Source organism: Ananas comosus, linkage group 18 (genome assembly GCF_001540865.1).
Source record: "Ananas comosus cultivar F153 linkage group 18, ASM154086v1, whole genome shotgun sequence".
Classification (NCBI taxonomy): Eukaryota; Viridiplantae; Streptophyta; class Magnoliopsida; order Poales; family Bromeliaceae; genus Ananas; species Ananas comosus.
This window is the reverse complement of record NC_033638.1, coordinates 7,865,336-7,878,690: the sequence shown is the minus strand read 5'-3', so window position 1 is coordinate 7,878,690 and position 13,355 is coordinate 7,865,336. Positions and strand designations below refer to the sequence as shown.

The following is a 13,355-nucleotide window of genomic DNA, read 5'->3' as shown; positions in this document are numbered from 1 at the left end:
TTGGCCTACCAATCTGAGCCGCACATGATTTGGACCCCACTTTTGTCGCCCAATTGGGTTGGTTTCCAAACACGACAAACCAGATGCCGACTCCTACTTGTCATCATCCGGAATTCGCCACGTGGATGGCTGGATTTTTCCCGCAAAGAGTTAGGCGCGACGAGAAACTGCACCTAGTTGGATGATGTTTCCCGGAAGTGCTGTGTTGATAAGCAAGGGGAAACAGCAGGAACAGTTTGTGAAGGAACTAGATGCAGCAGTTTCAAAGCCGCTAAGAAGGCGTTTGGATTTACGCAATTCGTTTGCGAACCGAAGTTTAGTAACAGCAGAAACACTAGATTTAGCGTTAGTTTCTGATAGCAGGCTTTTGAAAATATTTGAATTCGTCTCCTGGAGAATGATTTGAAGCACAATCTGCACCCGCAATTGGATAGCGAACCTCCTCGTCATTCGTCGTAGTCGATGGCAGAATTATTCACTGAAATTGATGTGATTGCGAAGTCATCCAAACTAAGTTGAATGATAGATGGAAGCATTAGTCCTTCGCTGCGACTATGCGAACTGTGGCGGCCTACTTTTGAGTAACGACAAAACTAATAATTCTATTTTCACTAAACTTGATTTAATACTGATACTGTGAAGTACAAAAAACAAATTGTCCTTGAGCCATTTTACTTTTTCTTTTTTATATTATTATTATTAGTATTAAGAACAAAGGAAAAGTTGAAGCAAAGTAATAATAACAAGAATAGAAAAGCTTACTGAAATAAGGTACTAACTATTCATTGCTTGAACTTTTTTTTCCGTATAAAAAGAATATCAAATTCTGTTCCATGAATACTTCTTCCCATTTATGTTGCTCCATGAATAAGCAACCAATAACAAAAAAAAGAAATTGAAATGTCCGTAAACTAATTACACCTTCACTTTGAACACCGATTTTTACATCGAGAAAAGAATATAATGGATCCAATGAATAAAGAATGGCCGATAAAACTCGACCTTAAATCAGCTAAATTTGACGATTGATAGTGTTCCGAGGAGCAAAAGCCGTGCAGGGAGCAAGAGCACGACGAACATGTGCACGTGTTGCGATGCGACGAGCCGCCCAAACCGCCTCAAGGTCTCCCGTCCACCATGAAAGACGCCGGCAAAGCTAAAATGGTGCCGATTAGGGGTGCTAGCCGACCCACCCCTCGTGCCCATCATGATGCTAGGCCCGATGCCCTGGGCCACGACAATGGGCCACCACATGTGGCGGCGTTGCTCCCTCTTGGCTTTCCTGCGGTGCTTGAGCTCGTGCCCGATCACGCAACGGATCGACTTCAAGTACGAGTTCATGTCGTGGTCCCGGTAGACCGTCCCTTTGGAGCCGTAGGCCGAGCGGTCGCTTAAGATCTCGAGGGGGTGAGGAGAGTTCAGGAAAGTGCATTGCGCCGCTTGCAGTAACCTTTTTGAATCAGCCGAATTGGCCGAATCGTTTGATGCCTCGCCTAAAAGGTAGAGGCCACTGCCGTGGGGGAGAAGGTGGTGGTGCGGGGAGAACTTCTCATCAGGTTGCAAAATCAGAAGTTCGCCCATGGGAGCATACAGCATCTTCTGTTGACACATGCAGAGTAGTTTTCTTAAATAAACATATCGATACGTTTAAAGCACAGTTATCGAACAAAACTTCTTGTATTATGCATGTTAATTTGTTGTTTAATAAACGATCCAAACAAAGGTGGGGCTAAACCAAGCACTGGAACAAGAAACCGCTCCGAATCATGATGTATCTTTTAGTGCAATACATGTGTTCATATCCTACATACATTAGACTAGTACATTGTTTCCAATAACCATTCAATTTATAGAGAAGTAAATTGTTATCTAGTGTTTAGACTTCACAGAAGAGTTTTACCTGATTGTTGAGACATGAAAGATTCCGGAAGTTCCCATTGACCGCCTTGAGAATGTTAGCCACGTGATCCGGATAGTTGCAAGAGAAAGCTCGAGGGACGATATCTCTGTGCATTGTTATAGCCTGGACATGGCTTTTAGGCAACCCTAGTTTCCTCAGCAAGTTGTCTCCTCCGCACATGATGCACGGCGCACCGAACGTAATAACGGGGAGTAAAGATGAGGCGGGCGCCTCGCCTCTTATTAGGAGCATGAGATTCACGAGAAGAGCGAGGCTACCGCCAAGAGAGTGGCCAGTGAAGCTGAGAGTTGCTGAGTTACCGTGAGAGTTTAAGTGCGCTTTGATTTCTGGCAACATCTGTTGATAAATCCCCTTGGCAGCTTCATAGATGCCCCTATGCACGAGCACATCGAGTCCCTAAGTCAAAAACCAAAATAAATAAATAAATAAATAAAGATTTCTTATTTATTTTCGACAGAAAACATGAAGTTTTTATCATATATAGTGTCCAATAAAGAACTACTCCATACAATACACGACACATAACATCGAAATTCAACAAATAGCAGCTTACAATAAAGCCGAAAAGCACGAGTCAAAAGGAAACGGTGCATAAAACACATGAGAAAAGTAAAGGGTTAGGCCAATGTTTTGGCAATCCAATATAGGACAGGGAACAAGTGCCTGGGTTTCTAAGCTTTCGGATGGACCGTCAAAGGATTCGCACCTTGGGTGACGCGGACTTCTTATCCAATTTTCTTTAGACTTTGTTAGCAGTTAAACAAATTATCCAACGAAATGCAGAATACAAAGCAAATGAATAAATAGATCAAAAGAATTTATACATTTTAAAATAGGAAATTACAAAATATACCTCGAATTGAATGGGTTCGAAAAGAAGATTTGCCTGCCAAGAAGCGAGCGTCTCTGAACCCTGCCATTGAAATGATCGAAATCAACACAAACAACTCATGTAACACAAAAAGTCCATTCAGGAAAAAGAGGGATGAATATTCCAATGAGAGTATCTAGACCTGAATAACGAAATATCTTGTACCGCCGCCATCATCATCGCATATAAACCACTCGCATGGTGACGACTGTGCCGAGTTCAAGTCCTTTGCGACGGCTTGTTTCGTCTCTTCCTTTGCGGCAACCATGGCGGTCACCGAATTCGTGGTGGCCACAAATGATGCTTCCTCGGAATTCACAACTTTCCCTCCGTTTTCATTTACTGCGCCCACTTCAGTTGAATTACCGTCCTTGCTCTCTTCCTTACCGTGCCCGAAGGGAAGAATCCCCATCGTGCGAGATTGAAGGTAAGAGGCGGCAGAAGCCGCAATGTGGTATGCGGCGGAAGCACTTATTCCGTAGCCATTTCCACTCTGTTTCTTCTTCACTTCGTCGTTGACGACGGTAGCGTCTTTTGCTTCCTGGTGTTGATCTTTGCACTCGCTCTCGTTCGAGCCCGAAGGTTTCTTTTGCTTTTCTAGCGATGAAGTGACAAAATGTAATCCATGGTATCGAAGGAGGTTTTTTGGCTGAAGCAGGGGAATTAAATAACTGTGAGTTTATCTAATTATCTTTCAATCCAAAGCCCAAAATAATATATATATATATATATATATATATATATATATATATATATATATCAGATACCAAGCTACTCCATGAACAAATTCTCCACTAAATTGAACTACCAAAATGGATTCATTAAATTGCATCCGAAAACCTAATTTTAACAAACTAAGAATCTACAATAACCCCCACAGAGTAATTTCACCAAACACACAGTGAATAAAAATTGAATCAAAACATGTAATTCTAATAAGAACCAAAAAAACACCTTAAAATGATCCAAAATTTGCCCAATACTCTCATGAGCACTTGAATGGCTATGACAAACCCCAGAAAGTAATTTCATCAAACATAAAGCGAACAGTACTAAGATCAAAAGACATTAATCCAAAGAACAGGCCCAAAAATCATTAAATGGCAAAAGATTGTGCCCAACAATCTCATGAGATCGCAAATGGGTATACCTTGATTTTGGGGATGATGTACGCGAGGTAGCCGAGGTACGACATCTTCGCGTAGCGCTGCGCCTCGGCGAGCGACACTTTTGTAAGCAACCTCGAGAACGAGTCCCTATCGAACACGATCCTCTCCCCCTTCTCCTCCTCTTCTTCTTCATCGTCCTCGACGGGGCACGCCTCCGAACCCTCGTCTCCCCCGCACGCGACGCACCGATCCCCCTCCTCCTCCTCCTCCTCCTCTTCGGCCTCCTCCTCCTCCTCGCTAATCCTAGATTTCCCCTCTTCCCCCTCCGCCCAGAGCGATCTCACTCGCAGTATCTTCACCACCCAATTATTCCTCCTCCGCTCCTCCTCCTCCGTCGCCACCTCTTCCTCCGTCGCCACCGCTTCCTCCTCCCTCTCCTCGACCTCTTCACTCCCCTTCGCGCCTCCGCCTCCCCCGAGCCATATCCTCCTCAGGGGCCGCGGGAACACGTACGAGTGCGGCCCCGCCGCCGCCGCCGCCGCCGCGGCGCCGGCGGTCTCTGCGCAGCCGTGGGCGGCGGCGCGCGGGCCCACGGCGCTCACCTGCACCGAGGCGTGGTGGTGGTGGTGGTGGTTGTGGACGCGCACGTCGATGCCGATCGCCGGCGACTGGATCCCCCTCACGAGCCTCAGAGCGTCCATTCTCGCTCTCCTCCGCAAAAGGCGTCGTCTTTTTTCACCAACAAAAAAAAAAAAAAAAGAAGCGATCTTTGGGTCTCCCCCTCCGAGTTCCTCGGCTTCTTCAGCGAGTGGGGCAAGGGCGCTCCTAAAAAGGCGGAGCCTTTCTCTCCTGTCGCCGTACGGAGAAGCAACCGGAAAGCACCGCTTCTCCGTAGAATGTGGAAGCGCTTTTAAAAATCGATTCTTTGATATGAGATGTGAGATATACAATATTAAATATACATTAGAATTAGATTTAGATAGAGAGAGTAGAGAGTGGAGGAGGGACCTTAACTTTGTTATATATAAGGCGAAAGAAATTTGGGGAGTTGGGATTTTGCGTACTACAGGGAGGGAGATTTGATTGTTGCATGGTAGTTGGAGAAGCTACACTCGGTGCACCGTACATACACCCCAAATCTAGAGCATTATATCTTAATCAACTCCATAAATATTCGCCACGAGGTCGTTTATATATTATTATCAAAGCAAATAGAATTTCTTTTAAGCGGGACAAAAGTGTTATATACTCTGTTACAATATTCATCACAGTATCCAAAAAAAAAAAAAAAAAAAAAAAAAAAAAAAAAAAAAATTCTATCATATTTTTTCAGTCTTTATGATAAACGATTACAGTAATAAAATTATTCTAAACCAATAGTATTATTTATGTTATAACTTAATAAATTAATTCATAATAATAAAAACACATAATTTTTGCATATCTTTTCGATGCAGAATTAACATTGCAATTACCGGGATATGATCTTGTCTTATTTTATAAATTTCTCAATCGGCCTAAATTTCGTCTTGATTTCGAACTCGTTTTTCTTTTCAGTAGAGTTGTTCCTTTTCGGCGCGGATCAGCTACCAAAGTCGATCGCAAAACACTGTCTGAATCCCTAAAATTTTTGATGGTATCCTAGAGTAAATCCAAAAGAGAGAATCACTAAAGAGAGATTATCCTAATCCTCTCTCTAATCCGATATTAATTCTAATCCGACTCTAACCAATAAAGAGAGAAATTTAAAGAATTTAAATATAATAGGATTATCTTTTAAATTTTTTATTTATTTATAGGTCATTCTGATTCTGATAAACCGCTACAATAATAATAATAAAATATATTCTAAACAAATTGTATTATACATGCCAACTAAGAGATAATATGTTTTTTTATATATTATATATTCCCACACAAGATGGAGGGTGTTGCAAATTGTGTGCGGTGTACGATGCACCGGGTGCACGGTGGAATGATTTGGAAGGCCAAAAAGGATGGGTACGCGTAGCGAAGGGGATATGGGAACACGTCATGAAGCGGAGCGTTGTGGGACGGTGAGGCTGGTGTAATCTGTTTGGAAATTATTAGCGATATATACAAGTAATTAAGTAGCTTTTGACCTCTCTCTCTCTCTCTCTCTCTCTCTCTCTCTGCTTCTGCGTGGAATTTTTTGCTTCTGCGTCTGGGACTCAGTTTAGTAGGATCCTGTATTTAAGTTGTATTTTTTTTAAAAAAGTTGTAATTTATCTTCAAATAATATTAAAAAAAATACTGTCTCTCTTTTTTTGTTTTCTTTATTTTAACCTTTCTTATAGTAGTCGCGGTACATGATTGACTTTTTTAGAAGAAAAAAAATACATAATTTTTTTCATCTTCAGCATTCTCTTTCGCTACCACACGTCCCGCCGCAATCGCCGCTCCCCGCACCAACCCCAACTCACCTTTCCCTCCCGTGGTCTCAAATCTTGTAGCACCATCGTCGCCGTCGCCGTTGCCGTCCACGGCCACACTTTCTGCCTCAGCCGCATGACTTCTGCGATATATATTTGCCATATACAAGCATGCATCGCTGCCGCCGGCATCAGTGAAGGTGCCAACATGAGGGCGGAGGAGGAGGAGGAGAAGGAGGAGGAAGACGGAGAAAAAGCGAGAGGATAAAAAAAGAAGGAACGGTGAAGATGAAGGACGAAAAGGACGAAGAAAAATAAACAATAGAGGAGGAAAGAGAATGAGAAATAAAGAGTACTTTCGCTAGTTTACTAAAAATTCCGACCTAATTTGAACGTTTATTTTTATAAAAATATAAAATTAATAAAAGATTTTATACAAATTAGCAAAAAAAAAAACAGTATTTTATTATATTTTCTCTTGAAACTACGAAAAGATCAACAATTTTAATGTTTATAATAAAATAATAATAATAATAACAATATATATATTAACATTAATGGCGTGTAGAACCATTAATTGGTTGGTACGTAATACTAACTTTTGCCATTAAAATGCGCCGAGTAACATTCATTTATTTTTTTAAAAAAATAAAAATTTATTTATATTTATTTTTTAAAAAAATAGTTAAAAATATAAAAATAATTAAATTTTAAACTTGCCATCTTAAATATCAAATATCAAATTTTTTATCATTTACGTCAGAGATACTGTTGATGCCATTAATTAATTAAAATACTATTTTGTGAATTGTGTGGTGGCCACGTGTATATTATTAGAAGAGAAAGCTACATATTTCCTAACCTTCAAATTAAGGAGCACATTTGGTTTTCCAGAAATAGTTTAGAAACTAACACTACAATCAAAACGGTCTATAGCGACACTTTTAAATATAGGTACATATCAAAAAAGTGCTGCTAGCTAAAATTACCGACACTTTTAAAAAGTGTTGCTATATGTGGGGTCGCTAGGTATATAGTGACAGTTAAAGAGTGTCGCTATAACCTAAAAGTATGCTGCTAATTTACCAACACTTATTTAAGCATTTAGCAACCGCCGAAACTCTATCTCGTTGGCTGCGGTGGCGGAGGAGGACGACAGAAAAGGCTCTTCGTCTAGAATTTCAGTAGATTGAGTGAAAAGAGAAGAAAAGATGGTAATTGATTTTTCTTTTTTTTTTTCTTTTCTATTTGTAATCGGATCGAATGGACTGTGTGTGGTGGGTTGAGTAGAGTAATCTTTTATTTTTGGTTGGATTGGGCTTTATATTTAGGCATAAGTAGATATTTTTTTAAGTTTTAGCATAAATGGGACACTTACTCAAAAGTGTCCCAAACATGTGTCTCTATAATCTAATTCTGTTGTAGTGTAATTTACTTGTTAGGTTTCTCTTTTCATATCTTACAAAAAATAAAAATTTTTATTTTTTAATTTTTATCTAAGAATAATAATTACGAAAAAAAAGTGTTTTTTTTAAGAGAAAATAGTTCTCTATAAAAATAATTATTCTCGTTCTTCTCGAGAACTAGTGTTAATAAAGGAAAAAAAAATATTTAATTTTCTCTGAGAACTCATTCCTTATATTTTTGTGCACATTATTTTTCGTGCATGGGACGATCTTGTCCCCTATTTAAGGACAGTGAGGACAGTGAATTAATGAGCTCTAGGAATGCTCCGTGTACAGAAAATTTTATGCACACAAATAAAAAAAGTCATTATCTCAGCTCATTCTATCACATTAGTCGTGGAGTGTTTATGTGCTCACTTTCCATCGCTTTTTGATCTTTTAGTTCTCACCGCACTCTATTACGTAATTAAGTTTTAAGACTAAAACAATTTGGAAATTATTCGAACCTTTGATCTCGGTAATTCTAATAACAACCACTATACAATCCATATAAATATATGGGTTAATTTCATACAGATCCTTGCAAATATAATAAATGACAAATATATTTCTATAAAATTCAAGCTTCATATGTCGTTTCTATAAAAATTCTAATATTTTCAAATATATTCCTTTAATTTGTTATCGTTAGAGAACTGTCTATATTTTTAATTTTACCGTCACAAATATGTCTCTCTAAAAATCATACTGGTATAATATAAGAGGATCAAAAATGTCAAAAACTAACAAAGATTAAGTATTTAATCTATGGTTAACAAATTTTTCTAATGAATTTTAACGGTAGGGATATATTTGAAAATATCAGAATTTTTGTAGGAACAACATATAAATTTTAAATTTTGTAAAAATATATTTATCATTTACTATATTTACGTGAACCTGTATGAAGTTAATTCATATATGTGTGTGTATATATATATATATATATATATATAGTCCGGCTACTATACTTTTATAAGTATAGAGCCTATTGTACTCATAAGTTTTTGGCCGTTAGATCTACCCTTTAATCATTTTCACCCGTTAGATTATACTATTCAACCAACCATCCACTCAACCCTAGGAGGTCCACTATCAACCTAACCGTAACCACTGTCATCCTAACCGCACGTTTTTTCATCTGAACGGTCGAAAACTTATGAGTACAAGGGCTCTATACTCATATAAGTATAGTAGTCCCAGCCTATATATATATATAGATTGATGTCTCTGTTGTAAGGAAACCGCGATAAAGACGCTATGGCAGTTGATGTAGAAAAAATAATTATTATATATTAACTTAGTTTAATCCATCAAATAATTGTGGTGTCATTATTAAGGTCTCTATGGTCCTTCACCAAACCTAATTTGCGGTGATACAATATCCAAAAATCACAATCACATCATTCTGTATATACATTTTATTTTAATTTTCAATGCCATTCTTAATTTATCTAAAATATCATAATTTTTCTTGCGTGTTAGCTCGTGCATGCCTTAGTTATTTTATTGCATTAAATCAATCGTATAATCAATTTTAATTATTCAGTTTATTTTTATTTTTAAGGATAAACTTCAAATGCTCCCTCCTGTGATTTTGTACTTTCTTACTTTAGTATTCTGTGATTTAAAATGTATCAATTTAGTACCATGTAATTTTATTTTTCTCTTTTAGTCAGCTCCTCTGTTAACATTTCGTTAAATAATATACAAAAAATTTTATATATCTCACCTAGATTTATCAAATATTCACTTTAGTAATTTTTAGTTTTAATTTTGTCACTGATTTAACGAAAAAAATTAGTAGAGGGGATAATAAAAAAATAAAATAAAATCACATGATACTAAATTGATACACTGTAAACCATAAAATACTAAACTAAAAAAGTTTGAAACCACAGAGTTAGTATTTAAAGTTTTTTTTTTTTTAATAGATTTGAAACTAAATTTTGCTGTAAGTTTCACTAACATGGAGGTGAATTAAATAAGCGATGGAGAAGGACATGGTTTTTATATATATATATATAGAGGGATAATTGCTTATATAGCTTTCAAAACTTCAAAAATATATATTTTTTTCTTTTCAATATACCATTTATATTGTCTTTCGTTATTCCAAAATACTCCTATAATTATCACCCGATAAGTTAACTTGAGTTAAATATGAGTTAAGTATCTAATAGAGTTAAAAAAAAAATCAAAATGACTCTTTTTGCCCTTAACTTATTGGGTATAGAGAATTTGCTGCTTTCGACTTTTTGGCTCTTAAATAAATCTCTTTGATCATTTTTAACCATCAGATTAATATTATTATCCAATAAGAACCACTCAATCCTAAGAAGGACCGCTATCATCCTAACTATATAATTTTTGATCTAAAAATTAAATGTCGAAAGCACCAACTCTCTTATATTTTTAATGATACAGTAGCTCTACACTGTATATACGTGCACACTCGTGGCTGAACGAGCTTCCACGTCCGAGTTATAATTTCTCTTTCTAATCCTAAATAATTGCGTCCACAAAAAGTACTTTTCCCACCTAAAAATTTGGCCGCTTTTATTGCCCGAGCTTCTTGGAATCAAATCATGCAGATGGGGACACAGTGGGTGTTGTGTTTGGCGTAGCTTAAAAAAATAAATTTTAAAAAAATTATTTTAATTTTAAAAATTAATTTTGATTAAAAATTATAAATCATTTGGCCGAATCTAATAAGAAAGTAAATTTTCTAAAGCAATTTTATAAAATTGTTTAACAAAAAATTTTTTTTACTTGCAAATAATAAATTTAAATTTGATATTTGATTTAAAAATAACAACGGTCGAGAATTGCGATGACATTATTATTCCATAAAGTTTTTTTTTTGAGAGATAGGTAGCACGCTACTCGCTTCATTTTTATTTCATTTAGAAATAAACTTAGCTGAAAATATGAATCAACTAGGATTCAAACTTGGATCTCCGGTACCAACCATCAAGTTCTTTGCCACTTGCTTTAGGGACGGTCGGTTATTATTCCATAAAGTTACTATAAGAAATAGCTTACTTATTTTTAAAATAATATTATACTACATATATATATCGTAATATATTAATTGAAATATGCTTTTAATCGTCTCAACAGAAAATAAAAAATATTTCTCTTTGTACTTTCGCATCAATTTTTGTTGCTTAATAATTTCAAACGTCTCTTAATACCAAACGAGCTCTGATTATGCAGAATTGATCAGCTACTAAATAGTTATAGAAATATATATGCAACTAAAAATTTTATTTGTATTTATGAGTTATTGTATCAATATCAATATGCATGTACTTTTTTTTACCACGAAAAAATTTTAACTATTTTTGTAAAAAATCATAACAAATAATTAGATGGGGATGTAGCTCAGATGGTAGAGTTCTCCCGTAGCATATGTAAAAATTTTTATATAAAATATCTATTAAACAACTTGTTTTTTTTTTTTTTACTCTTGTCAAAAATTTTTATATAAAATATCTATTGAATAACTTTTTTTTTCTCTCTTGTCAAAGTTGTACAATTTTAGCAGTGCCAAAAAGAACTTTTACTACCTTTTTTGTAAATAAAAAATCTATGCCTCAAAAATAGCTAACTTTTCACAAAAAAAAAAATCTGTACCTCAAATGGCTTACTTTTTTATAGCAATTTTTTCTTGTCAAATTATGTTATTTTAGTAGTGCAAAAAAGGGCTCTAATTACTTTATAAAAAAAAAGTTGTACTCAAATAGCCAACTTTGTGGATAAAATTTCGGTGAAGAGCTTCTCAATGACACCTCGTATTAGTTTTATTTACATTTAAAAATTTATTGGCTATTTTTTAATATAAAATCTAAAGAAAAAATTAATACATGACAGCAGATCAAAGCTTCTCTGTCGAAAATAGGCTCCTGATTGAAGATTTTTTTTTTTTTTTAAGAGATAGATAGCACGCTACCCGCTTCGTTTATTTCATTTAGAAATAAACTTAGCTGGAAATGTGAATCAACTAAGATTCGAACTTGCGTTTCGGATACCAGCCACCAAATCCTTTGCCACTTACTCTAGAGAAGGTCGGTCTGATTGAAGATATTTTTTCAACTTTTGTTGGGTCCCATCTCTCTGATTCAGCAATGCAAAAAAGATCTCTAAAAAGTGCTTCTTGGACTAATTATTAAGAACTTGCTTAAAAAGAAGTTCTATACCTCAAGTAGTTAACTTTTCTAGCCATTTTTTCTTGTCCAATTTATATTTTCTTAGTGCTGCAAAAAAGAACACTAACTACCTAAGAAAAAAGGAAATTCTTTTCCTTTAATAAGCAACTTTTTCTGGGTCCCTTTTTCTACTTTAGCAGTGCAAAATAAGACCTTTAAAAAGTGCTTCTAAGACTCAATTCTAAAAGTAGCTACTCTTTATCATCAATCATTGATTATTTTCCGCGCAATCGTCGACATATAAAAAGTTATATATTTTCTATAACTTTTCATTAAATATATCACGTCGTCGACAGCTATATTTTGAATCGAGACACAACCGATATATATTTTATTTATTTTTATAAATAATATCACGTCGGCAACTATATATATTTTGGGTCGGAACACAGAAAAATTTTAACCACCCAAATAAAATGTACAGCTTTTTTCTTGGGCCCTGTTTATGTGTTGTACTAACACAAAAATGACCTTTTAACTACCTAAAAAGATTCTATTGCTTAAATAGGTACCATTTCTTTTTTCTTTTTTGGTCCCATTTATCTATTTAAGTGACCTTTAAGTTTTTAACTACTTCAAAAGGAATTTGTTTGACCAACTACTAAAGTAGTTCCTTATTAATTCCAATGAATTTGCAAATTATAATTGTTAGCAAAAAGAATGATTTAGTAGAGAAACGAGCTCAGAAATATACGTTCATGAATAATAAATATAAATTGCGCGTAAAATTACTAGATTATGAGGTAAGTTATGACCATTTTATTAAATAATATGAAACAACAGCTATTTTCTAAAAATTTAAGCGGTTAGAGAACGTTGTTCGAATCAAACTCTTAATTTTGTGATCTTGATTGAAGTATGATTCTGCATTAATAATCATTGATCTTGTGGTCAAAATTAAAGAGATTTTTTAGTACTTCTCTAATTAAACATACAATGTTGGTCAATGACTATCTATGTAGATGTATTGAATCCCCAATTTAATTGAGTACTAGTCCATCACATAATTGATATTGAAAACTAGGACAACATGACAATGAAAAATTTGAGAAAGTGATGATTTTTTATTTTTTTTACAATTTAATTAACTTAACTAGTTTTTTTTTTCTTTTCTTTTTTAAAGTAGAAATCCGGATAAAGGTTGGGTCTATGGGTGAAATTAAACCTATTATCTTTGGAGTAAAAATTGCATGAAAAAGAACTATAGGATGACTAAAAATTTTAATTTTGCTAATCATTTGATTCATTTGATTTGAGTCATTAAATAGCCCTCGCACTTTTAAATTTGAACACATTGTTGACTTCGACATATTCATTATAAAAATAAATAATGAGCCTAATGGAAGAACCATCAGATGGCTTGAAATAAATAAACCAAAAAGGTTGGATATCAAAATCAAATTTT

The 13,355-nt window shown here is 35.2% G+C and overlaps 1 protein-coding gene across 1 annotated transcript; it reads right to left on the bottom strand.

The window, feature by feature from the left end:
- Window positions 763–4,915, bottom strand: LOC109724111. Its single transcript, XM_020252798.1, has 5 exons — window positions 3,943–4,915; window positions 2,935–3,441; window positions 2,775–2,834; window positions 1,901–2,317; window positions 763–1,599 (listed from the first exon to the last, which is right to left on the bottom strand). Exons 1-5 carry the CDS (start codon window positions 4,600–4,602, stop codon window positions 1,009–1,011), a joined length of 2,235 nt encoding a protein of 744 aa, XP_020108387.1. The 5' UTR covers window positions 4,603–4,915; the 3' UTR covers window positions 763–1,008.